General features: G+C 53.4%; 1 protein-coding gene across 4 annotated transcripts in view; it reads right to left on the bottom strand.

The window, feature by feature from the left end:
* The window catches only part of EIPR1 (EARP complex and GARP complex interacting protein 1), a 97,146-nt gene that overhangs the window by 6,432 nt on the left and 62,959 nt on the right, over window positions 1–27,755 (bottom strand). For all 4 annotated transcript variants that reach the window (XM_074331638.2, XM_074331639.2, XM_019752028.3 and 1 more), the window contains 3 exons: window positions 25,855–26,011; window positions 8,910–9,009; window positions 162–298 (listed from right to left, as the gene is read on the bottom strand). In XM_074331638.2, coding sequence (XP_074187739.1) covers window positions 162–298; window positions 8,910–9,009; window positions 25,855–26,011 — 394 coding nt within the window. The remainder of the gene's footprint in view (window positions 1–161; window positions 299–8,909; window positions 9,010–25,854; window positions 26,012–27,755) is intronic.

The raw sequence follows: 27,755 nt of genomic DNA, 5'->3' as shown, positions 1-27,755 counted from the left end.
CGGGGAGGGGAAACAAGAGGAGACGGATTCCCCCGAAGACGAGACGGAGAGACGAGCACGCGGCCCCAGCACACCTGCCTGATTGGCCCCTCGTCGGGGCACAGGCGCCGAGCGACAATCAAGCGACCGGGCACGTCCCTGGGCTCACGCCCGCCACTGACCTCATGCTGCGTGTGTCCCACCCGCGGACAGCGGTGTCATTTGCTGTGGCCACCTGGGTGCCGTTGTGATGTGGGCTCCACCGTCCTGAGGTGAACTTCAGCTGTCCCTTCCCTTCCAGTGACGCCGAGCTGGCCAGCTTTCAGAGGAAGAAAAGAAACGTGAACTCTTCAGAAAACGTAAGACGATATCCTCTATGCGCTGGAAATTATTGAAAATAATTACTGAAAATAATTAGGAAGTGCTTTGTTTCCTTCCCTTGAAAGGCAAGACTGTTTGACCTTTTTTAGAAAAAACTGTGTAACCGAGCACAGCAAAAACTAGAAAGCATATTAATGGACCCGCTATTAAACAGGACTTGCAAGGGTGTTATTAGAGGTAATCTGCTCGAATTTGAAGGAACAATACGAAATAACAAAGGCATCTGGCAGCCCCCACAGACAGACACAAAGCAAGTGGGGTCCACTGGGCCAGCTGAAGACACAGGACCACGCCAGGGCCCAATCGGACGTGTTCTCTGTATGCACCCCACCCCTCTTTCTTTAGGGTCTCTAAAACCTTTACAGAGAGGTTAATTAAACCTCAGTAGGTAATGACAAGACCTCGCGAGACAGATGCTGGGAGTGTCTGGGCAGAAACCCCGACCTGCAGTTGGAGGGGCCGCGGCTGGAGTGTCTGGGGAAGACTTCCCTCCTGACCTGCCTGGGATTTCGTGCACAGAGACACATCACACTGGCTACATCGCTTCTTCATTTTGGGGGTGGAGCATCTATCTCCACAGTGACTTCCAAAGGCAGGCAGAGGGCTGCGGCCCATGTCTGCGGCACTTGGCGCACTCTGCCACACGTTCCCCAGGGCACACAAGCCCCACTGTCACTTCATACTCTAACTTGAACACAGGTCTCACTCCTTGGAGCCCTCTGAGAGGGGAGCTGGAGGCAGGCCCCACAGCTGTGGAAAGAGGCCTGTGGGAGGTTGAAAGCTGTCACTGGAAGCGGTGCTTGTCCCCTATGACTGTCCTGGGTGCCACGGCCCCATCTCAGTGCTTCATTGGGGGCCCACGTAGCAGGGGGCAACGAGACTGCCCAGACTCGAGATGGACAAGCCTGGGAAGCCCCACGGAGTGAGCAGTCAGTGCGAGGGGATTCGACTAGAAACCTGGGGAGAAAAACACCCCATTTCCTCTTCAGGGAGGAAGGTTAAGAAACACGATAGTGGTGACATTTTTAAAAACAACATCTCAAAGTGAATCTCTTTTATTCTAATAACCACTGCAGAGAGGTCACCTACCCAGGACACACTGACCAGCCCATCAAAAAAAGCACTTCACCCCTTCTTTCAATTTATCACAGAAAATCTTTCTCCAAAACAGTTCATTTTCCTGCCTTGCTGCCTTAGCACACCGTGCCGACGAAGAATCTCGGCCTTGGTACCCCACAGCCCAACCTATGCCCCCAGCCTGCACATTCCCCCCTCACAGGGCTGAGGGCCTGATGTCACTGAGAAGGGAGGATGACGGGGTCTGGGCAGAGGGGAGGTGGCGCCCCGTGCCCGGCTGACATCGTGACTGCCTTCTCCAAGGAAGCTGGTGGCCAGCGCCCGGGGCTGCTGTGGCAGGGCACTCGATGCTGGCACTCCCCGGCCTACCAAGCTGACACTGCTACACATGCCTTCTCAGGTTTCTGGGGAGCCCTTCACGTGCCCCCCAGGTCCTCTGGGCCTAGCCCCCTGGCCACCCCACCACCCTGCCTTCTTCCCCATAAGAAGTCAGAACCCATGTCCTTGGAGGCTGGGGCACATGTTTGTGACACCTCAGTTCAAATGCCTGTTCTGTCATTACCTCGATTACATGTGACTTACTAATCCTCTCTCACAGAAAGATAAAGGGGGACTGTTCCACACAAACAATACGATTGCATTCCTCCTTGTAGGCTCACAGTGCTGGGCGTGGCGGTGACAGAGCGCACGAGACAGAAGAGCCACTGCAATGCAAAGTGGAAGGATGTGAAGCCTGGCGTCTGGGGACGCACAGGGTCCTACGCAAACTGCTGGAGGACAGGAGCAGCACCGCAGAGACGGCCTGGCTGTGCCTAGAACACGGAAAGGCGAGGGGGGCCCCAGGATAGCGCCCCAGGGCGGGGGCGGAAACCAGAACAGAGCCACACGTTTGGAGAATAGCAGAGGCCACTACGGCGGGCTAAGCAGGAAAGCCAGTTGTGGCCACGAGCGCCTGGCCCAGCCCCCAACCTCACAGACGGAACTCAGACCACAGAGGGCAGGTGACTCCATGTCACTCTGCTGCCTCTGCCCCTCCGCTCACTCTAACGCATGAACAGCCAAGGCGTCGAGAACCCCACAGCCACAGGGGCAGAGACGTCTGCAGCGTAAATTGTAATGACAACCTGGAAGACACGCACCGTCAGTGCTGAGGGCTTCCTCAGCAGCAGCGCGCTGTGAGTTTTAAGGTTAATCAATTGTGGTTTTTAGTGTCTTGGTGACACAGAGACAGAACTCAGCAAGAGCTCCAGAGGGTGCGGTGACATGGTAATGTTTTTCAGCCTGAAAGAGAAATATTCAGTGCTTCCCAGGCAGAAGGGATGATGAAAGGCACCCCACAGCCCTCTGAAGAGTCGGAACCAATGCCAGATGGGAACAAAAGAACACACCTTCTAATGAGCCAAAATGCAGCCACTCCACCGCATGAGTGGTACACGGCACACTCAGGAAGGACCTCGGCATAAGATTCCGGAGACCGGCCTGGTGGAGGGATGCGGCTAGAGAGCGCAGCACCCAGCACACAACAGCCTGAAAATGCACGTGACCAGCATCCAGGACAACAGGGACCCGCTGAGAACACGCACCTTCCCTTCTTGGGAGAAGAACATCCACTCACCCATCCACGTAGCCACCCGTCGTCCCATCCATCCATCCAACCAACCACCCTCCCTCCCACCCACCCACCCATCCTCTCACCCACTCATCCATCCATCCTCCACCCATCCACCCATCCATCCAACCATCCATCCACCATCCACCCACCCACCCACCCTCCCTCCCTCCCATCCATCCATCCATCCATCCACCCATCCATCCAACCATCCATCCACCACCCACCCACCCACCCACCCTCCCTCCCTCCCTCCCATCCATCCATCCATCCATCCATCCATCCATCCATCCATCCATCCATCCAATATTCACCATCCATCCATCATCCATCCATCCACCCACCCCTCCCATGTGGCATGCCCTTGGTACTCGCTTCGGCTTGGCCACTGTCCCATGCCCCCCCCCCTCTACTCCAGCAAAACCTGAAAATTTTAATTAAAGGCATCATCTATGCACTAAAAACTCCACAGCTGGATAAACAATTACCAAAAGGCAGAGGCCACATCTCTGTTTTCCCAGCTCCTGCCACGCGTCCCACTTTACACGGCCCCTGGCCACGGCAGCCATCGGCGCTGGTGCCCACGGGGAGTGCAAAGCAGCCCCCCCTTCCTCACCCCTGTGCACGCCCCCAGGCTTAGCAGCTGCTTTTTCTTAAATAGGCCTGGTTTTTTAAAATGTACTATTTACTCTTAATTGCCAGAAAGGAGTCTTTTGAGAGCTTGGGAAACAAGCATTCACTTGCTACACACCAACCCGTAGCCCATTTTGTATTTAATGATTTTTTCCCCAAGATCTAACTAGATGGTTAAAAAAACACTAGTTGTCTTCAATATTTACAAATCAAAAGATATATATGTAGCTGTTATGCCATGATATTAGGATATGCAACTTAGTAAATTACTAAATTCAGTATTTTCTTAAAGATCAAGGCTTTTTAAAAAAATAAATGTCCTATAACACAAATTCAAATGACTGTGGTCTGAAAACCACGGCTCTCAAGCTTCTACTGATTTTAATGATGCAGCCACTGCTGGAAATATTCTGGAATGTCTCTTTATGAGTCTCACAAGAAAACCAGTTTTCATAGGGTTTTGACATGTTTTCCACTAACCAGCTTTACAAAATTTGGTTAACGATCTTATTCACTAGATTTTGCTCCAAATAACTTTTGGCTATTTCCAAAAACCAAAGCTGCCCTCACAGGCTGAAATGATACCGATCATTCAAGATGCTCGCGTGCTGAGCTGCAGGTTCAGGCGGGGGGCGGGGGGGAGGGGCACGGTGACAGGTGGCCTCAATGGGGAGGTGGGATGGAAGCAGGCCTGTCACTCAGGCCGTCGCCTCAGAAGCCCCCGGAACCCCAGCCTGTACCGCTCTTTAAAGGGATTGCTCTAAAATTGGTGACGGGACAGTTTGTTGAAATATTTCATGAGCTCGTGCGCCATTTGTGCAAGACCCCTCGCAGGGGTCCTGGGAAAGCCCCGTGTCCTCTCAGCACGGTCACCAGCACCGACGCAGACAGGCCCGACCCACACTGACCTGGCATTCGGCGTTCCAGGGCCTTTGTACAGAATTAGTGCCACAGACCTTCAGATACCACATGGTGGGGGAACGGAGGACGACTAGTGTCCAAGGAGGGTCGTGGTCAGAACAGTGTCCCCTCTGGTGGGGACGCCGAGAGTGGGGCAACGGTGGGGAGAGCGAGGGGATACAGGAAATCTGTGCCTTCCTCTCAACTCTGCTGTGAACCCAGAACTGCTCTAAAAAACAAAGTCTATGAAAACAACGACAAACTTGTGCTCTGCAAAACGCCCTGCCAAGCAGATGAAAAGGCAGGGAAGAGAATGGGCGGGCATATGCGCACACTACTTCCACACCGAGCAGCGGCGACGTGAGCAAGTGAAGCGGCAGTGCCCAGGCGCTGGAGAGACCACTTCCGCCCACGGCTGCTTGTCCAGCTCTGCCGAGCAGCGAGGGAGACTGGCAATGAGGTCTGTGTCCGGGGTCGTGTCACCACACCGAAGGGCTAGGCACGTCCCTATGACAATGAGGACACGTGGGAACTGGCACCCAGGGTGCCTGCATTCGCCCGTGGCTGGCTTCTGGTAAACAGCAGGCCTACATTTGAATCCAGCCTGTCAGGCTTTGGACTTCACGTTCTAAGCTAATTAAAGGGATTAAACTAACTAGACAGGCCTCATCCTTTCCTCTGAGCTGCATCTGGAGAACAAGGAAGGGAGCATCAGGAAGGAGGAAGAGGCCGCAGGTCGGCACCCCCGGGGCGTGTCCCTGCCGCGCGCCATGCTGTCTGTCCCCAGACAACAAGCAAGGTTCACGTTTCCACGCACAGCGGACATGACTTAGTTGCAGGCAAGGCACTCCTGTCCGTCCTGGCTCTGCCTCCAGTGCCTGCATTTGATTCCCCCGGGGTCTACGTGAAACCCGGGACCAGACGATTTCTAAGAGAACGCTGTGTCCGCGAAGCCCAGTCTCTGCCTTCAAAGAGGTGCGCCTGGAAGTAAATGCCTCGGGCCCTGCCCCCAGAGCAGGCGACACCCGGGGCTCGTTTCAGGAAGCCCCTGCACTCCTGTGTGGACAGACGGAGAGACGGGGGTTCTCGCGGCCACCTTTCTGCTTTGGCTCTGCCACTCACTGCACCCTGAAAGAACTACTTATTTCCACAGCCAGTGGAAGCTGCTGGAACCAAGAGATGAATGAGCACAAAGGGAAACGGGGGTATCCGCTGTGCCTCATCGGGGTCTGGGAGCCACCCCTCCAGGCCTTCCCCGGGCTCTCACTAATGGTTACAAACGGCAGAGAACCTCCAATTTAATTGCAAAGGGTAATGATGCAGTGAGCATAAGATTAGATCCACCACAGAAGGCAATATCCTCAAACAATAAAAAAAAAAAAAAAAAAAAAAAAAATTGCGGAGCTGGGTGTGAAGCCGGCCGGGATCGATAGCAGGGTTTCAGTATTAAATGCTACGGCAGAGGGTCACAAAGTGGTATTGACAGAAGTGCTGACAGCAGATAAAAGAGGGGGCGAGAAAACTAAATTGGTCTCCGCAGAAAATAAGTTACAGATTAATCACCCTCCATAAAATCATTTCGAGATGACTGAGTGTCTGACGACGTGCACAGCTCGGTGCAGCACGGGCTGCGAAGGCGCGGCAAGGGGAGCTTGCGGAATTCTAACGCCCACGAGCAACCAGGCTGTATTTCCTTTTGGGGTCCTCCTGCAGCACAGCTCGGTGGATGCTCGGCACCTCCTCGGGCCAGGAGCTGAGCTCTGCACCCCACTCTCCCCCAAGCCCGAGGGGCCAGCCTTTCAGCAGGAGGCTCTTCTTCCTCCTGTCAGGATGCAGTCACGGGAATACGCTACTGAGACAGGACGGGTGAAGGGCAGGCGCAGCATTACGCCCAACTCTGACCCGGATGCCCAGCCAGCCCCCAGCCACTACCCCAGCCAGTCCCTAGCCGGGCCCCCAACCAGCCCCCAGCCGGCCCCCCAGGCAGCCCCCAGTCACCCCCCCAGCCGGCCCCCCAGGCAGCCCCCAGTCGGACCCCCAGTCACCCCCCCAGCCGGCCCCCCAGGCAGCCCCCAGTCGGACCCCCAGTCACCCCCCCAGCCGGCCCCCCAGGCAGCCCCCAGTCGGACCCCCAGTCACCCCCCCAGCCGGCCCCCCAGGCAGCCCCCAGTCGGACCCCCAGTCACCCCCCCAGCCAGCCCCCCAGCCAGCCCCCAGGCAGCCCCCAGCCAGCCCCGCAGGAAGCCCCCCAGCCAGCCCCCCAGCCGGCCCCCCAGCCAGTCCCCAGTCGGACCCCCAGCCACCCCCCCAGCTGGCCCCCAGCCAGCCCCCAGCCGGCCCCAGTCGGACCCCCAGCCACCCCCCCAGCTGGCCCCGCAGGAAGACCCCCAGAAGGTGGAACATGATGAGTGTCTCCACCCGACATGCAGGAAACAATCTCAAGCACTGAGTTTCCTTCAAGTGTTCTGTTTTCTCCTAAAACTTTGGGTGAACTTTGCATTGTACTCCATGATACAGAGATATGTTGTTGTTTTTTTAATTTAACAAGAAAGTGATCACTTCTCCTTAAATGTTATTTATATGCTATGAAAACACGCCGACTCTTAACTTCCCATCAAAGGCTATGAGATGCCCTTCTGCCCATGAGGAGTTTTAAAACTTCAACAGGCACTTAGTATTTTCAAGTCTGACTTCTGTGTCACATACTGATGGCAAAGCATTGTCCATGCCACCTCTGCAACCCACGGGGGGTGGGGACAGGCTTTCTGAATGCTGTCAGGTCCCATGAGGGGACATTTAATGAGCATGTGGGCACAAACGCAAGCCATGACCTGCAGGAAAGTTGCCTGACCAGCAGACACGGCTCTCCAACACCTCGACTTCATACAGCAGTTCACCCCCCAGGTATGAGCCCCCCAGGTATGAGCCCCCCAGTATGAGTCCCCAGGTATGAGCCCCCAGGTATGAGGCCCCCAGGTATGAGGCCCCAGGTATGAGGCCCCCAGGTATGAGGCCCCAGGTATGAGCCCCCCAGGTATGAGGCCCCAGGTATGAGGCCCCAGGTATGAGCCCCCAGGTATGAGCCCCCAGGTATGAGCCCCCAGGTATGAGCCCCCAGGTATGAGCCCCCAGGTATGAGGCCCCAGGTATGAGTCCCCCAGGTATGAGCCCCCAGGTATGAGGCCCCAGGTATGAGCCCCCCAGGTATGAGGCCCCCAGGTATGAGCCCCCCGGTATGAGCCCCCAGGTATGAGCCCCCAGGTATGAGCCCCCAGGTATGAGCCCCCCAGGTATGAGCCCCCAGGTATGAGGCCCCCAGGTATGAGCCCCCAGGTATGAGCCCCCCAGGTATGAGCCCCCAGGTATGAGCCCCCAGGTATGAGGCCCCCAGGTATGAGGGGCATTAAAAACTTCATCATTTCAAATCTCTTGATTGTTCTTTCTCAATTTGTTACTTTGACATAAACAAAAGCAATGAAATCATGAATGTATGTAAAAATCACATTTTAAAAGAGGCCATTTAAGGACTCAAAGATGAAAGAATTTATACCAATCAGAGTATTTACTCTATGAAAGACGAAGTATTTAAAGCAATAAATATTTGAAAGCAAAACTGGTTCCAAAGAAAGTCAGCGCTAAATACCAAACAGGTCTGAGAGGGAATGGGCCTGTTGAGAGAGACGCCAGCTTCCGGCCGGGAAGTGTGAAGACCCAGCTGTTCCCGTCCCTGGTCACTGGGCCCTGGAGGTGACGGTGGGCACCTGACGGGTGGTGACACAGCCACCATGCGGGGCAGTGGCCCGACACCCGTGTGCAGGAATGGCTGACGCTCCTGACGACTAGAACCCAGCCTGTGCATGCCCGGGAGTGAGAGGGACAGAAGCTGGCAGGCCACCGGCTCCCCGTCGGCCGTCATTTTCATAACTCGTGCAGAGGAAAAAGCTAGTCAACACCACGAAATCAGTACCTACCTGAAAGGCGGCATTAACCACAGACTGGGACAATCCACTCATTAAAAGACAATATACTTGAAGCAGAACACACTTTTGGATATCCCACTGCCTCCTTTGGACACGTTATGGCAAGGGGGGAGTTGTGTCAACTTTCGGGGTTCTGTGTCCTGTCTGTACACGTCTCCGAGGCCCAATCCCAAGCCTGCAGCAGCCAATCACTCAATTCTTTGATCGATGATTCAACCCGCCCATTAGTCATTTCATAATTAATGTCAACATTCTGAACATATATGAATCAAGAACTGTACTCTGACTTCAGCCAAAAGGTCCAATTAAAAAAAATGTTACATGGAACCGGTGTAGTTCTTATCACTTACCACGGCCTGGCTGGAGCTTTCCTGCAAATCCCACAGCAGGATGTGGTTGTCTGCCAGAGAGATGACTCTCTTCCCGTCTCCCGTGGGCTCCCACGTGACACTGAGGGGAGAAGTGCCACATATTAGGGACATTTGAGGAGATGCCCAAACCTGGGCTAAGAGCTCTCTCTCCCGAGCCCTTCCCAGCAGTGTGGCCTCCTCCTAGCCATCCTCACGGGTACTGTTTATCACAACAGGACGGGGACACACGCCGCCGGCACCAGCTCGCTGCAGGTCAGTGTCCTCCCCCCACGCCACCTGGTGCTAGGAGGGGGCCTTCGGGTGACTAGGTGTGAGGTGGGGCCCACGATGGGCTCCGTGCCCTCGGAAGGACTGACAGCAGAGTGTGGGAGTCCACCCCCCCAGCCGCATGTGAGCACAGCAGGGCGGCACCGTCTGTAACCCGGGAAGGCAATCCTCACAAGAACCCCCCATGCTGGCACACTGACCTCGAACTTCCAGCCTCCAGAACTGTCAGAAACACACGTGTCTGCCATGTAAGCCCCCAGCCTGTGGTGTGTGCTATGGCAGCAAGCTGACAGACACGGGCCGCTCTGCCCTCCCAGGGACCGAGAGCTGACTGATTCTGGCCAGCGGGGTGGGAAAGGGCACAGAATAGATGCCGCTTTGGGGTGGCACGCTGCGTCCTATGTAGCCATGTCCTCAGCAGCCCCAGGGTGAAGCCAAGCACTGGGGAGAGGGGAGGGCAGAGCAGATGGTGTCACGCCCTGCTGTGATGTCATCATTTCCTGTGTTTCAGTGAATGTGAGCCCAAGTTCCCCATTATCTGCAGCCACAGGCACCCTAACTAAGTAACCGACAAACACCAGAAATCACACCATCCCTGGTGTAAACCACGAAGAGACCGAGAATTGCTCCATTTGGTCACAAGTGTGGATTTCTCTGTCTCCTGATGAAATTCTTAACGTGCTTCCAAGAGGACAATTTCCTTTCACGTACTCTAACACGCCAGCCACCGAAGCCATCGATAAAGACCCCTGCTACTTCTCTTCAAACAGAACACGCTGTGACTGTCCTCGGGTACACCGCCCTCGTGCCATCTTCTCAAGACTCTCAATGGAGCTATTAATACTTTTAATCACCACATCAATACAATTCAAAACCACCACTGCGCTCTCATTTACAGTTTAAGAAACGCACAAAACGTTCATAGCACTGTGACCACAGGTAATCACTCCTGTATCAAACAGCTCACTGTACCTTTCCTAATAACAACAATGAAAAATGCATACTATCCAGTAAACAAAATTAAAGCAAGATAGCTGGGAAGATGCCAAGAGTTTGGTTCTAAAATCTGCTGCTCCTCTTAAGAGAACAGCCAATTGTAATTTTGAAGACACTTGAGAGCCAGAAGCCCACACTTCCCATGGTGGCTGTTTTCACAGGTAACTTACATAGAGTCCAGACAACTGACAATGAAAGCCAAGGGAGAGAGGCGGAAGGGCAGCGCCTGACCTTGTCCTGGCAGAGGACACGCACTACTGCTGGACGTTGTCTGCCCCAGTCTGGCTGCTGTAACCGACAGCACGGCTGAGGGGCTTACGCAGCAGTCTGCAGGCTGCAAGTCCGAGAGCGGTGCCAGCCTGGCCGGCTTCTGGGGGGCCCTCTTCCCGGATCACTGACAGCCACCTTTTCGCCCTGTCCCCACGTGGCGGAGAGCAGAGAGGAAGTTGTTCCTTCTGTGTGATAAGGGCACCAGTCCCATCCTGGGGGCTCCACCCTCATCACCTCCCAAAGGCCCCACCTCTTCATTTGAACACTTGGAGATTAGGGCTGCACTATATGAAATTGGAGAGGGGGCAAAGGAATGAGTCCACAGCACTATGTACTAGGGGCAGTGAGCGCCTCAGCAGATCTCACTTATAATTACGCACGTCCCCACCCCCAACACACACACACACACAAGCCGGACGAGGAGTTTGCCCGGCCACGGCAATGAGGATGGTGCCCGTCACCGCCCAGCATGGTGCCAGCAGGATGACAGCCTGAAGGTCTCACTCCACAGCCACGTGGAGCTCTGAATGGAAACCCCCGAAAGCAGGACTCCATGTAACTAACAAATCACAGTGTAAGAATTAGCCAGTTTGATGCCCAAGATGGAGCACCGAACAGTGAAGCAAAGCTGACAGCTCACAGACGCCCCCCTTCCTTCCCACGAACAGTTTTAATGGCACCAAACACGGGACCTTCTTTGAGGTCATGGACATTGGAGGGGTCAAGGCTTCTGGAGGGTACACCGAGCTACCAGAACACTTCCATGTTCTCCAGAGACAGCAGCGTCTGGAAAACATGGCCCCTCAGTAACACCTGCTCATGAAGCCGAAGGAAGAGTGAGGACTCCCAGGTGACAGTGGAGGTGCCGCACACAAACGGGGCCGTCTCAAAGTGCACTCAGCTGAGCATCAGCACATTCGCTTCTGGAAAACAGCCAGCACCCTCACAATGAGAAAAGGCTCGGAAGGCCTCTGAATAAACTCCACGCACTGAGGCTCACAGCCTCATGTACGTTGTAAATCTCAGCATCTCTGAACCCCCTCACAAGTGTCCTTGACCCTTCGATCTGCCCACACTTCTAACATACTTGGTTATCTGACTTGTAAGTCTACGGAAAACAAACCAGTGCATTATGACGGGGAGGGGCTGTGCAAGCAGGAATATGGTCACAGGGCAAGCTGTGAACACAGACAACAGCAGCAGTGGGGAGGGGGCCGGGAGGAGCTTAGGGGGCCCAGGTGACGGCTCCAGGCATTGGAGCCGTGTTGCACTGAGCGTGAAACAGTCTACAGACCGCACTGCGGCCTGTGTGAGGGGCTGTTTGCAACCACGGTCTGGAAACTCGGTGGAACTTCATGTTCTGTGAGCTCTAATTAAAAAGCAGCAAATATCAAAATATGTTTCAGAAAACTTTCCATCTCCTTTTTAAGTCATGATGTTTGACTTCAACAAACCTCAATGACTAGGAGAACTCAACATACTCACCAGGGCAAATCCTTAAGGTTTCAGGTAACTACGTTTTAAGTTTAGTCAGAAATTCAAAACCCCCAACTGAGCCAAGCCACGCAAAACACTTGCAGTGAACCTGCATCATGCCCTCCCGTAGACACGGGTCGCAGTCACCCCGTGACACAGCACAGCTCCCTGGGGACGGGCACATGCGAACAATGCGGGAGGAAGATGCTTCACGGCAGGTCCCCCACACTGAGTGTCAGTCAGAGAAGGGGCACCAGAGGCCAGCCCCCCACACACTGCAGCAGGTGGGACAGCCCCCCCAGCTGAAACCCCCTCTCTCCACTTCCAGGCGACGAGGAGGTTGTATTCCCTGGGTGACACCAAAGACCTGGGGCGTCAGGAACATGTGGTGGCCCTGGCACTTTCTAGAGCATTTAGAGTCGGGGCCGCACCCACAGTGGCCCCGGTACATTCTGGAGTATCTGTGACATGGACCGCGGAGTGGCAAGTCAACGTCAGGTGCCCACGACAGCTCACCGCCTAAGCCCCCATTTCTGTGTGCTTAGCATGAAGCAGACACACACAGTGCGTAAGTATCAATTCCAAAGTTGGAGAGAATCCAAACTGCATCACACGCTCGCTACAGACAGCAAATCAAACAGCCACAGGATGTTAGGAGGAAGGAGTGTGCTTCAAAGGACAGTCTTCCTCAGACACAAGCATGGGCAGCTGCACCTTCTCCCCGGGGCACAGAGGAAATGGGTCACCTTGGTCTAATTTTGGTCCAGGACTGGAAGGGGACGGGGGACGGGTTTCCTTCAGGAACCTGTGCTCACTCACCCTTTCCTCTCTGGTCCAACAGACTTGCCGTCGGCCTTGTACAGGCCATGGACGTATTTCTGAGAGAAACCTTATGCTTCTCAGTCATGTTATCAGAGGAAACAATCAAATGAATTTCAAGGGCCTTTAGAAGTAACTTTTTATATCTAAAAAGGGAAATTATATAATAATTCAAAAAGAAGTCAAAAAAAGCCTAAAGAATACAGGATGTAATATTGATGTCCTTTAAAAAATAACTTGGCTTTTTGGGTTGGTTGGGTGTCCTGCCTCGTGGATGGGCCGCTGGAGACACCGGGTAAGACTTATGCTGCTGTGGCCTCTGAAACCAACAGCCCAAAAAAGGCTTGCTGAGTTGCTAGAAGGCAGTCGTGATGGCTGTGTGTTTTTAGAGCAGTACCAGGCAACTCCCTGAACGGGCACGGCTCTGCAATGCCACAGTTGTCGGTGGGGACGAAAGTCACGGCCAAGAGGGGAGGGGTCCAGAGAGAACTACAGGATCTGAACACGAGAACACGGGGGCCTGTACAATCCATGATCCAACCTCAGTGAGGAGGGCGGCTCCTCCACAGGCCAGGGCTAGAGCCGGGACGGCAAGACACTCCAGTAAAACGACTCATCCCGAGAGGAGGGTAGAGAGAAGACTCCCGGAACGAGCACCTCCTTCTCTTTCTCCCTGGCATAGCCTCGGGCTGGGCTGAAGCAGCTCTTCCCGCAGCGAGCTGTCCCGACCCACGAGGGCTGCCCTTGTCCTGTCCCAGCAGCAGCCTCACTGCCCCTGGCACACACTGCACCCTGCTCATCACTCACGGCTCGTTTCCTGGCGAGACTAAATCCTGCACAAGCACAGACTCACCCAGCACAGGATGTGACCTGCACATGAGAGGCACTTAATAAACAGGTGCTGCAAGAAAGAGTGAAGGAAGGAAGAATTCTGCTCCATCTTAGCATGCGTCTAGGCAATGCTGTAATGCATGAAAAATAAAACGGGAAAAAGACTGTTTATCAGTGCACTCAGTGGCGCCTGGCAGTGTCAGAACGCCTCTGAGAGGGTCTGCTTGGCATCAAAGGGATCTCATTATGAAGAGGCCTTGCTTGTTAACGGTCTTGGGGGGCTGAAGGAAGTACAGTCTCCCTGTCCACCCGCTATCCTCTCTCTCTATTCTCACCCTCCAAAACCCACCCACTCCCACCTCCGGGGATGGCACCATTCATGCCCGCGAAGCCACAACTGCATGTCCTGCTTGGATCCCAGCCCCACGACTGCCTCCAAGGACATCTTTAACTGCATGTCCTTTCACCTTCAACGCAAATGCACGCAACAGAAGTCGGCTGCACGCACTCCCTCCTGGGAACGCAACAGTGGTGACTTTTTACATCTGTCAATCACACCCAAACTCTGCACACAAACCAATGAAGCTTGTTGAATTTTGGTTTGGGTGCCTGTCTGATTTGTTGTTTTTACGTCAATCTCACCCACAGTTGGCTGTGGCTTCATTATTTCCTTACAGCTCTTGTGTGGAAACAGCCCCCCAGCACCTACTTTTCCCTGCGGACTCTGCAGTCACCTCACATCACAGCCACCAACAGTCAGTGCTTGGTCCCATCTCTGGGCCTCTTTGCTGTTGAAACGGAGAAACTTGACAAGGTGGTGTTTTATGGAAATGCCATCTAGTTTCGGCTCAAGTGCCACTTGCATCGGAAGTTGGCCTCATGAAAGCAGCACCAGTAACATTTTTGAGCACCTGCCATCTGCCAGGTTTACACAGAATACTGTCACATCCACCCTGTTTACAGTCACTCAACGAGAAGGATTCAGATTTGGGATTTGAGTGCCTTCTGTCCAGCATGCCTCCGTTCCTGACCGTCCAGGGACCTCTCTCTGTGAAGGGCCACAGTGGTGGAAAGACTCACGCGCTGCTGGGTCCCGCAAACAAAGCCTGCCGTGCACACAACAAGGAGGGGCCATGCAGCACGAGATCCATCTGCCCTCCCACCAAGGCCATTTCCGCTGGCAAGGACTGCTCCACGGTGACTCCTCCCCACCGCAGTCCCTCGCTGGCCACGCCCGCCTGCCCGGAGCGAGACTGTCACCTCCCTGAAGTCAGAGCACTCGCCTGGTGCACTCAGAGCCCAGCATCAGACGCCCAGGTCCCTAGGAGCTCCGCCCAGTGACATGCGACCTGTCGGGGCCTCTCCTTCATCGGGGAGCTGGACTTGTCCCTTTCAGGGCTGCTGTCAGGATGACGCGAGCTGCCCCCGAGTCCCAGCAGGACAGAGGCGCCGTCACACGGAGGGATGGGCCATGACATGACAGCGGCCAGCACGTCCCCAGAGTGAGCAGTTGCTGTGAAGCTTTTCTTTCAGTTATGCACATATATGTTTGCGTGTGTGGGGGCGTAATGGTGTAAAACGATCTCTTCCTGTTGGTTCAGTCAAGAGGTCTGGACACCGCTTTGGACCACTAACATTGGTCGTGTTGGTTACTTTTCGCATTTTTAACTTCCTTCAAAGTCATCACACCGTTTGCCTTTTGCAGGAGTGCACCAGACACACAGCCTTGCCCTGCTGACAGCACCTCGGGCAGCCACACTCCTCAGGGTACAGAGCTGCTGCCCATGGGCATGGCCCTGAGCTGGGGTTCGCTTTTACGACAGCTGAGTCTGGCAGCCCTCCTCCCCCAGCCCGAGGGCACCCCAGGGGGTAGGCGGGTGGGGGAGGTGCACGGCAAAGGTGAGGCAAACCCAGAGGACGAACTTTAACCCAAGATTGAAAATAAGCGGATGAGGGCGAGTGAGTGAGGAAGACGCTGAGGTCTACTCCACAGCCTGTCGCACTAGTTCTGAGTCTCACACACACACACACACACACACACACACGTGCACGTGCACGTGTGTAGGGAAGCTGTAGCTCACGCCTTTGTTTGGAACGTAACGCGCAGACGTCCGTGAGCCGAGCCGTCACACACAGCATCTTGGTGTCTCAGGAAGGTTCTCCTACACTGAAGAACTTTCCTCCTCACAGAGGAACTGGCCCATTTGGACGTGAATTAAGGCACGCTTGTGAGCCTGCCATTCATGCCTAAGGCAATTTCAATCTGTAATCTCTGAATTATATGAATTAAAGAGAAAGGGAGCACGTCTGCCTCTTACGTGCTGTAAGGGTTCACCCTGCCACTTATGTGGATGGCCCAGCGACAACCAGAGTGAGAAGGGAGGAGGCACTAGGTGCTTGGGAAACTTACATTAATTATGTCACTAATAGTCCGTTCACTTGCCTAGAAAACGACGAGATTAAGGAGAAAGCCACTGACCGTGCTGGGATGATGAGGAAACGTGTGGGTGTTTCCTCTGGCATCGGCCGAAACTAGCTCAGGGGACCAAGGCGGACTGAGAGAGAGTTGGCACATGTCCTAAAAGGAAGAGACACAGAAACCGACACACCGGCCCCAAGGAAGGGACACGTGCTGGCTCCTCAGGCTGCCTCACACCCTCACTTCCCACGTCAGGGTCACAAGAGAGCCCCTAACACTGAGAAACGGGGCCGGCATCTGGGCACGTCTGGAGGAGGCTCTGGGCAGAACGTGTGTCCTCTGAACCCAACACTACAGGTGAGCTAGGGCTGGCTCACTATTAAACACTGTGAGAAACAGCAAGCAACCCCCCACATGCACCCAAAAAGGGGAATAAACAACAGCTGCCATCAGACCAGAAACGGGCTGAGAGGATCTGCCGGTAAACACAGAAAATGAGAGTTCGCCTTCCTGGCCCCAGCGGGGTGGCCACACGCCCTGCGGTGCTGGGCAGTCGGCACGTCACACTCCTGGGGCCCTGTCCATGGCAGCGTGCAGCACGCCTGCCCGTCTGTCACGTGACCTCGCCCTGGCTTCCCGCTCTTCGTCCCCTCACCTCCCCGCCCTTCCCCCTTTCGTCCCAGGACTTACATTCACGTAGACACTTCAATAAACAAGCACAGGCCCTCGTTCTTCTCCAGGTGTAAAACCAGGCACCTGAGTAACATTATCGGACCCTCCCTCCAGAAAAGCGTTTCTGAGGTGCTCAGCCAGAACTGGTATGAACACAACGCCGGACATCAAATGGGGCCGATGGCTGAGTCCCCCCACTGTGGAGACAGCGCTGTCACCCTGCATCCCATGGCCTGCCCATGGCTGACGCATCGGAAACAGCCATTGTTTGGTTACATGCAATGACCCCTGTGACCATTAGTGTGGGGGCCGGACCTCGGGATAACGAGTGTACTCGTCTGCAAAGTGCAATAAAGAGAGATCCTATTGTATCCGGGTCACCACCATGAAGCTGGTGCTACAAACTAAGAAAATAACCTAGGATTTCTGCCATACCTACTACTCTAGACTAAGTTTATTTCTTTGTTCATAAACATCATCCACTTTTCTGCTTTATCACTCTGCCAGTGAATTTGGGAAGACAGAAAATCATGTTAATAAGTGATACTTACATATACAAAGTACCATGTATCTAATACAGTAGCACCTCGGTTTTCGAACATCTCCATTGATAAACATTTCGGATTACTAACGCCATAAACCCCGAAGTAAATGCTTCGGTTTTCGAACACGCCTCGGAAGTCGAACATGTCACGCGGCTTCCGCTGAGTGCAAGATGCTGAGGCCTCGTTGTCGGCTGTTTTCGAACATTTCTGAAATCTAACGGTCTTCTGGAACGTGTTACGTTCGAAAACCAAGGCACCACTGTATAGGTGTTCCACACCCTTCATAACCACTGACAGAAAAACACAAGAAAGGGGCTGTTTCTGTAAATAAACCCAAATGAACAATCTAACCTTCTAACAAGGTCCGTAATAGCAGGAATGACAGTTCTCATTTAGCAGGTTTCATGCTGATCAGACAAAACACATGCTCTTCTTGTTCAGATAAGTGATTTAAAACTGAAGGATTCACACTCCGGCTTTGGCACCTGGGCTGAGGACAGCTCAAAAGACATTGGAAATTCCTAAAAGTCCTTCAACCTGAGATCACCCACACACCTGTTCCCCGCAGCCTTCTCAGGTGGGAAGTGGGGATGCACGTGGTACCAGTCCAAGGGGACGGAACCCACCACAGGACATGCAGAAGGCAGAGCTACAAAAGGCTGGAAAAGAGATTTCAATACACAAGGAATGCTGCTGTCAAGACCACTTGTTCCATCTGCACTGGAAAACTCATCAAGCTTGACTGAAACGGGAAAACCCTGAGAGAGGACCACTTCTATTAGGTCATTGGTGATTAAATCATTGGTTACCAGTCACATTTTCGAAAACCCATTAAAAAAGAAAGTAATAAGTGAGTTCCCAGCTTATGCATTTCTTTCTTAAAACATCCAGATTCGGCAATCTGGTGATTTTCTTCCTGCTCACGAATTCACACCAGAACGCAGGACAGCTTTCCACAAGTGCCACGAGGACTAAAGGAAGACTTTAAGACTTACAGCATGAGCAAAGAGGCACACTGATCAAATCTGTGGGTGCGAAGCTCTCAGTGGCTGTGACACAGGGAACACCTCTAGTGACAGAATCATGTTTACGCACCTGCTACCCCGTCGGACAGACAAGTCTAAGTTTTGCCACTGGACGATTCAGTTAGTAAGAGTCTGTTTGTTCTGACGTATCCCACCGGGAGAAACTTATAGCTCCATCAACCAAATGACTGTTTACAGTCGGACTAAAAGCCACAGACAGATACAGGCTGGACGTGAGGGCAAGGTATTTCTCAGATTTTTGTGGGTGCTGGCATCAGTACCTACAGCCAGGTGCACGCTCTGTGCCTCGGTGGAAATCAGCGCCTAACACTAAACGCAGAAATGGAAAGAACCGTTTAGTGACCGTGTGCGGACACTCAAGGCTGGAATTGCCGAGACCGGCAGGTACCTGTGCTCCTCCAAGCCTCCCCTGGTGGCAACGCTGCAGGGGCCAGCAGGTATCACAAAGGCGGAACAGGTGTGGGCGGCTGACGGTGGGCACCGCTGTGCCTGCCCTCCCAGAGCATGGCTCTGTGCCAGAGTCCCCGCCATCCCACCCGTCTGTCCCAGAGAGAGCCTGGGCACAGCCGGGGTCCCCCTCACCAGCCCTCAAGTCCAGGGTGCAAAGGCCTCTCCTCTCAAGGCCGTCTCAGCTCAGGCCCAGGTGGTACTCTCGTGCGCGCAGGTCCCTCCTGAGACGTGGAGAGGACAGCAAGTCGAGTGACGAGCATGAACACTGCACCCGACACAGCAGCAGGCTCAGTAAACCCGCCCTTCTCCCTGGGTCTGCCGGTGAGTTCAAAGTCAGCTTCCACCATAACATATTTTCATATAAAACATTCCTCCTAAATTCCGAGTAGCGGTTTTGGCTTCTCCTCTTCTTTTTCTGTCCCCTCCCCCACCCGGTTTTTAAACAGTAGAAGAAAAATTGACTACAGTTTAAAATTGTCACACACAGAATACACCTTCAGGTTTTAAATTCTCTAACTATTTAAACCTGAAGTTTAAATAATCACAAATAGAACCTTAAAAAATCCAGCCTTCTAAATGGCCCCATAAGACATGCAGGCGTGTCTCTGCCTGACCCGCCAGGGAAACACCCACTGGGCTCATAAGGTGACCCCCGTTATCAGACCCCGGGCACTCTGAGCCCGTTATTCAATGGAAACGCGACTAAAATCTTAGACAGGATCTGCATTCTCTTGTAGTACAAATGACGAGCTACACTTCCTGCCCGTGTGCTCAGTGTTTGCTGAATCCCTGCACGTTGCATTTCACTACTTTCTCATCACCATCCCCTTTCTAACACTGAAGTTTAACGACATTCGTATATGGCCAGGGAGAGGCTGACAACCAGTCCCCATTCTGCAATGGAGACCACACACACGCGAAGGGGGAAGGCACTGTCAAGCCACCCTACAACCATAACGCGAGACTCTTCTCCTGCATAAAGGTGGGGAGGCCGGCCACCACTCAGGGCTCCTGGGAAGCCGACAGACACGCCAGTCGTGAGCAAGCACCCAAGGCGGCAAGTTCTGGGTGCCAGTTTGCAAACGCTCACACGGAAGTGCATCCAGGCGGGGCAAAACCAAAGGGCACTGACATGAACCCGATAAAACCTGATCAAGCGTCAGTGGCAGCTCCTCCTCACCGATGTCCGGCGTCAGTATCGCGTCTCTGAACGCTCCCAACATGTTTCCTTCGTTATCCTCAAGACAGTTTGCAGACGTGCAGGACAGCTCTGAATGCACTCGCTGTAACTGTCCCCTAAGCCAGTCTGCACTGCTCTGCTACACTGCACTATAAAGGAGAAAAACAGAGAGGAGCCCAAATGCTTTTTCTGGCCAAACACTTGAGTACTTGGTGGGCCCACACCACAGCGCTTGCTTTTGCTTCCTCTCCAGTCTCCACAGCATGGTTTATGCCCCTTTTCTTCCTTCTAACAGTAGCTTCACAGATACGCCCACTTTCCCAGGTGTCCTTACACATGCTCAGCCTGCCTGACACTCAGTGAGCTATTTACCTCCACCTGCGTTGAAGAGCTGTTTTCCCCCAACAGTTGGCTCAGGGAGCAGAGGTCAGCAGGCCAGTGTCCAAGTGCCACGAACATTTGGAATAGCATTAGAGAAACAGCAGCATGTCCGATGCAGTGACACCAGCCACCCCACGACCCTCCACACTCGGTCAGGGCTGGGAGGGGCAGCAGCCGTTGTCATTAATCTCACTTCCATCCCTGGAGGGCTTCTGGTTACTGATGTTAGTAACTTTTCCTTTAAAGGAGAGCTTCGTCACCCACGAAACACGGGGATGCGCATGGTGCCTCTTGCTACAGCACCGGGACATGGGCCTCACCAGGCACGTCCCATACTGTCTATGGTGTTGGCTTTGCTTCCTCTTGCCAGCAGGGACATTAGCTACAGCTAAGGTGCGGACCTCGGACAGCTGACAGCCTCTCCCTCATCCAAAGGACACAGAGAAAGCACCGTGAGATCGCCGTGCAGGGCTAATCAGACGTCGCCCCAGTAGTGACAGTGACGCCCTCACAACCTCACGGCACAGACACCACAGCACAGTCCCCTGGGAGCGTCCCCACCGCCTTCCTGCTCTCACCTGTCACATTCCCGGAAGCCTCCCAGCATCGGCTCCAAAGATGCTGGTGTAGACAGGACAAGGGCAGGTGTGGTGCCAGGAGACCTGGGAGTGGGGGGTGGGCCTGCTGCCCATGCCCAGCGCCCAGCACCCATGTATATAAGGTAGAATTTTACTAATTTTTACTTACTTATCTAGATCCCAATTTGTTCCAAAAAGAATTTAAGGCAGCTAATACATACAGCGTGAATGATGGGGTGAGATAAACTGAAAATGGTTAAAACATCACCTTTGGTGAAAGCATCCACGGCTCAGCCCAACTCCCAGGCATCCAGCTGTCGGCTGACTGATGTCACCCCAGGACGGCCTTCACTTGAATGACGTCACTGGTCATGTGGCAGGTGAGGTGGCTGCCTTGGTGGAGCAGCAGGTGCCCGTCACTCCAGTGTGACAGGCAGAGCGGGGAGAGGGCCGTGAGCTACCATTCGGTGCAGTAAGAAAAAGCTATGTGGCACTGAGTGAATGCCAGAGGCTACTGAATCTAACGAGCACAGTGCGGGAAAGACATCAGAGACCCCCCGCCATCACCCCACTTACACACCACTCGCCCACAGGGATGGCGTGAATTAGCCACAGATCTGGAGGGAGAGCCCCGCCCACCATGTCTTCTACAATCGTCACACACTCAGCACAGCCGACCAAGAGGGAATGGAGGAAGTGAGTGGGGAAGAAGGCGCCCTTATCACTGCAAGGGGAGGAATTCCCCTACGAAGCACACAGTTCATTTACATTTATCACCAGAAAGATGTGTGAACAGTCTCCAAACTTATTCTGATGAAGATGTGTTTATGTTCCCAGCAACTGAAACAACTTCCCAATCACAGTGTCGTGAGCACAAGTGGCTCTTTTCGCTCCTTCAGCAGGGAGGCAATCCTGGGTCATCTGCGGTGCTCTGGGGTCAGAACCCCTGGCTGCGACCCCAGTGGCCCCAGTGCGGAGGGGCTAAACCCGACGCATTCTCCTGACTCTGGCTGAGCCGCAGGCCTGATCTGCAACGGGCCCTATGCACAGGCTCACTCTGGGAAACAAGCGGGGTGATGCACGCAAACCCACAGAGTGGGCCCAACTCACAGCACAGCCACAACCTGTTCCTGTTCCTTTTCTCAAATACGCCCAGTGCCCGCTGTGTGCCCGGCTCTGTCCTTGGTGCTGAAGACGCAGCCTGTGACCTGCGAGGCCCCTTGGGGGGAGATGGGTTTATGGAGAAAGACACAGCAGCAGGATCACCGCGTGGAAAGTCACACGACGATAACTGCTAGTAAGAAAGATAAAACTGGGTAAAATGACAGAAAGGCATGGGGGTGGGGGGTAGCAGTGATTGTTTGAGAGAGAACGGTTCAAGAGGACCTCTCTGAAGAGGTGACACTGAGCCGAGAAGCTGACAGCTCTGTAATCGACACAGGAGCCAAGCACTGCAGGCTATGAAGAGCCCCTCTGAGCTCACTCAGGACCCACGTCTCCAGCGCAGGACTGAGAAAACCTGGCCAAGACGGGACCCATGGGGACATTGTACCAACCCCTTCGTCCCCTTATGATTAGCATGTATCCTAACAAAAGTGAGTACCATGTTTCTGCAGAGATCCTGCCATGGGGCCATCATCACACCGTGACACGTTATCTCCTTTTCAGGAATGAGGACGTGATCTAGAGAAACAGGTGACTTTCCAGTGACCCTATAGCGTGTCAGCGCAGGAGAGCACGAGAGAGCGGCCTGGTGCTTCCCGGGCCAGCACCCCGTCTGCCTCTGCTGGCAGGAGTTCTGGAGGGCTCCTTATTAGTGCTCAAATAAACACACCCCATGCAGCCTTTTCTAACCTGCTTTCCTCACCTTCGTTGTTTCATAACTGGAGCCAAAGTGGTGGAGGGTGTGCCCGTTGTGCACTGCCCGACCCTGCTTGCTGGGGGGCTGAGATGGGCGTGCAGGGGCCGTCTACACTAGGCTCCAGGCTGCTCCAGGACATGCAGAAGCTGAGTGGCCCTGAGGACAGCTGGCCCGCCTCTGCCCGCAGCATCACGGATGGGGCAGTGGGGTCACACGGCATGCCGGGACGCTGCCTCACAGCCACCAGCGGACCAATGTTTAGCACATGTCTGGAAGTCCCTTGCCTGGAAGTGCTCTCACTGCTAATCTATAAGCCAAAAAGGAAAGCAAAAATGCAAACAATAACCACGGATGACCTTGTGTTTGATCCCAACCAGCATCTTTCATCAACATGCAGCCACCAGACAAATTTCCCAAACTGTAAGTCCCTGTCTAAGAATCAAACGCTGATGCTACCACGATACGTGCAGGTGCGACACGGACGCAGAGACTAAACCCTCACGCCGCACTGCTGGGAGTGTCAGGACACAGCCACACTGCACAAGAGTGCAGAGCTTCTGCAGAACTAAGCACACGCTCAGCAAGTACAGCCAAGAGCGATGAAAACATGTTCCTGTGGAAGCCTGCACATTCGTGTTCAGAGCAGCTTTATTCACAATACCCAGGAAGTGGGCCCCCAACATCCTGCAGTAGGTGACAGTCACACATGCTGTGGGCCATCCTACTGTGGACACCTCAGAAGGGAGGTGGGGAAGCCACTGGTCACAACGACCAGGATGAGCCTGCAGGAAACAACGATGAGCGGAAAAGCCACTGTCAAAGGTTGCACTGTGTAGGGTTCCATTCATAGAATGTTCTGGAAACAAGTTTATAGGGCGGAGCACAGACTCGTGGCGGCCAAGGATTAGGTTGGGGCCTGGGGAGGAGTGAGCTGTGGCCTAAAAGGTACCATCAGGGACCCTGGTTCTGCGTCTTGACCATGGTGGTGGCAACAGGAAGTGACACGTGTGATGCAATGGTACAGAACTCAGTGTGCATACACTAGTGCGTGCGGAACACGCGAAGTCTGAGTAAGTGTGCACACACTAGTGCGTGCGGAACACGTGAAGTCTGACAAGGTCAGGGGTCATATCAGGGCCACGTTCCGATGATGACACTGGATAGTAGTTACACAAGGTCACCACTGAGAGCTGGGTGAGGGGCGCATAGATCTCTGTGGGTTGTTCTATATCTGTGTGTGGATCTGGTTACCTCAAAGTGAAAAGGTCAAAAAACATACAATAGTGTAACGGATAACAGCAGGGAATTCAAGAAACACTGGACAATGGCAGCCTGTTAAGAACAATATCATTCCAGGTGAATTTCAGGAGCACAGGAAACTTGGACGTGTTTGGACATCAACCATGACTTCCTAACAAGTTCCTCTCGCACACAGTGTGACCACAGGTGTGATCCAGACAACGTTTCGCCCTGTCATTCGTTTCTGTGATGCACATGGGGACACACACACGTGCGCGCACACGCATGCACACACTCACACTCTCACATCAGGCTTCTCTGGTGCGAGTTTGACAGAGTATCTGAGCCTGCGGGGAGGAGGGGAGCAGGCTGACCAGCGGCGCCTCGTCCTGGAGCACGCACGTTCCATGCTTTGAGTTCAGCCCACATGCGCACGTGCCAAACGCATGGATGCCATCTTACATGCCAACATCCTCTAAGTCACTGCTGCCTACAGTGTCTCCCTGCTCCCCCAGAGCCAGGCACCTCTAGAAACACACACACGTGCGCACACACGCATGCACACACTCACACTCTCACATGCAAGTATTGGTTAGGGAAATGTGGTTATTGTTTGAAACCTGGAGCTCCCACAGTGCTGTCGTTGCAGAGACACCCTCTGCACACGGGCGGCTGAGGCAATGCCTCCTGGGACTGCAGGACGGGGCCTGACACCTCCGTGAGAAGGCAGACTGACAAGCCTAAGAAAACACCTGCAGACCAATCAGTCCCAGCTCCACAGGTCACCTCCTAAGCGAATCCCTCTTCAGTTCCGCCACTAAAAATGAATTCCTCCTTCTCAGCGGCCCCCAGCACACGGTTCCTAATGACCCAGTGAGGTCCCCACCTGCCCTGTGTCTCTACTAGATGTTTACAGCGTGGTCTCCCCCCAGATCAGGACTCCTGGAGGTCGGGCCCCGACGCGTCCCCTTGGCCTCCCTGGGGCCTGGCAGACGTGCAGCAGGTGCTTCCTAAATACCTGCTGGATTCAATGGATTTAATTGGTAGAGTTACCTAAGACAGAAGTGAGTACACAGAGCAGGCAGCTCTCTCTCTCTCTCTCTCTCTCTCTCTCTGTCTCTCTCTCTCTCTCACTCTCTCTCTCTCTCTCTCACACACACACACACACACACGGGTGTTACTGTATTAACTAAGACAATAATTACTCTCGTAATTGTGAACACCCATAACAACGTTATGCTCCCCAGTCCCTTCTAGAAGGCAAGGCTCCTGGAATCTGCCGAGGCTTCGACAGCTTCACAGAGAGCAGAGAGTGTCCTGACGAGGGTCCCTGGGACCACAGTGGGGACAGCAAACCCTCCATCATAACCCACGGGAGCCCTGAGGAATCAGCCCCTGGGATTGCACATGACATCTGGGGATAACACATATGAGGATGAAGACACGGAGGGCTCGGGGTTCAGTGTGACAGACACACTGGGCACCCATGTTTCGCCTACAGAATGACAAGCCTTAACCTGAAGTAACAAATAAGCTAAGTGACGCGAGGACGGTGGAATAGAACTGTATTTACGAGTTAAAAGGCAGCGTGGCACGTGAGCGCTATGCAGTGCCGGCCCGTCGTCCTTCTGGCTCAGACCTGGGCAGCATGGATTTGAGACAAAAAGGGAAAGTGGACATGGCCCTTTCACTGGCTATGCACTAGGGCTTCTGCAAATATGTCCAATCTAGAAAACAAAGGGATGAAAAGAAGAAGAAAACAAGCACTTTGCAGCCTCTCGTCAAGGACAGGAGAGCTCGAGTGTGTGCAGGGCAGCTCCCGCCCGTGGGCCCCCGCGGCTCCGCGTGCCTACCCTTCCCGCTGCCCCGGGCGTGGGCGACATACAGCACCTACCAGGCCATGCTGCCGTGGGTCGTGTTGTCAAGGTGACAGAGCAGCTCCAGCGTGTGTGCGGTGCTCGCCGAGTCGTCAGGGGACTCGTGGCCGCCCGGCTCCGAGTCCTCCGGCATCCTCCACACGGCCGCGCACGTCAGGACTTTGCTGTCGGAAGCTGAGCACAGAGGGTCACGTCAGCAGGGCGTGCGTGCGGCCACATTCTGCAGACCGCGCACGGCCGGCCACAGCACCCAGGGCCAGGGCACAGCTGCTCCACACTGCGGGCAGCAGAGCGGGGCAGGGGCCTGGGCTCAGCATGCAGAAAGGCACAGCTCGCACTTAGCCTGCGTCTTCCTGGCTTTCAGAAAAAATTAATGTCCTCCAAATTGACTTTCTTCTATTCTTCCTCAGCAGATCTCCAACAAATAGAGCAAAATTAGGTGTACTGGGGGGTGGGGGTGCGCAATTTAGGGCCCAAACGCAGCTCAGGTCTGCCTAAGATGGGCACGCAGTGGCTTTTTGCTCATGGCTTCAGGAGAGCACCTGACACGGGTACCAAGCGCCCTCAAAGTACTCCGTCTGGAAACAGTGTCATTGGTGCTGCTGGGCCCAGGCCACTAAGGTGGTGAGCGTGGGGGACGCAGGGGTGCCAGGCTGAAGCCCACGAGTTTACAGCCCAGTTCATGCGGCACAGAGCAGCCTGGTGCCCAGTGGGGACACCAGCTCCTGCTGGCAGCTGCTCACAAGCTTCGTCTCGGTCCTGACAACGCTCCTGATTTTCAAGACGCTCCAGGGATCTGCGTGTTCTTAGAGCCCCTTGAAAAGCCACGTTGTGGATAAAGAGACTAAACTTAGATAAGAAGGACTAGGATCACTTATTTTCAGGGTACATGCCAGGTTCTAGCTCTCTGCCCCTCTAGAGTAGTTTTCAATAAGACAAATAAGACAAAAAAATCAGATTCAACATTATGTGATAAAAATTTAATCATAAATTCCCAAATATAAATCCTTCCAAAATTTGTTTTTAGTTCTAAGTTGCATATGTGCTAAATACCTTCTCCTTTTAAAAATGACCCTTAATACATGATGATAAAACCACAAACAGGCTTCAACATTAAATCATCAGCTGATATGAAGTCAAGAATCTAAAGAACCTGTAGAACAAGGACGAACACCCTGTAAGTAGTATTTCCTATGCATAAAAATAAGTAAAAAGCAAAGGACCTTCCATTACATTCGAAACGTCCCGTTTATTAGTTACAATGGTCCTTCAATCTAAATACCAACTAATCAACCAGAAAATACAGCCATGAACACAATAAGCAAAATGCCTGGCTTCCAGGTGTTACTATCATCGCCGTTATCACCCAGGATCAAGTCGTAAGTAAAAGAGCCAGGATTCCAACCAAGGCTTTCTGGTCCCAATCTCAGTGCTCATTTCATACACCTCATTGGGTCTGAAAGAATATGGAGCTGTGGCTCAAAAAGAATCATACATGATATATACACACACACACACACACACACACATACATATACATACATACACACACTTAATGCTAACACTTCATTTTAACTATGAAAAGGTAGTGCACAATGCTTTTGATCTATGTGAGAAATTAATTTTTTTGCTGAAATTTTCCATTACAGTCTTTTTGTAGAGACTATGAGGTTGGCAATGAAGCTCCTGAAAATACAAGAATAACTAAAGAGAGTTTTGGCAACTGTAAGATGAAAAGAAGAAATGAATGTCTGAAACATTCACTCAACAGAGGCACAGATTGTATTAATCTTCCTAAATGACCAAAAAATATCTAATCTGAAAAATGATGGAACTAATAAGGTGGGAACTAAATTGTGGCTGCACTGCAAAATGAATGAAATGCACAAAATGACAGAAGGTACAGGGTAGTAAAAAT

This window comes from Rhinolophus sinicus, chromosome 2, assembly GCF_057876585.1.
Source record: "Rhinolophus sinicus isolate RSI-liver-muscle chromosome 2, RSI-T2T, whole genome shotgun sequence".
NCBI classification, from domain to species: Eukaryota; Metazoa; Chordata; class Mammalia; order Chiroptera; family Rhinolophidae; genus Rhinolophus; species Rhinolophus sinicus.
The sequence above is the reverse complement of the archived record's forward strand: the minus strand, read 5'-3'. Positions and strand labels throughout refer to the sequence as shown.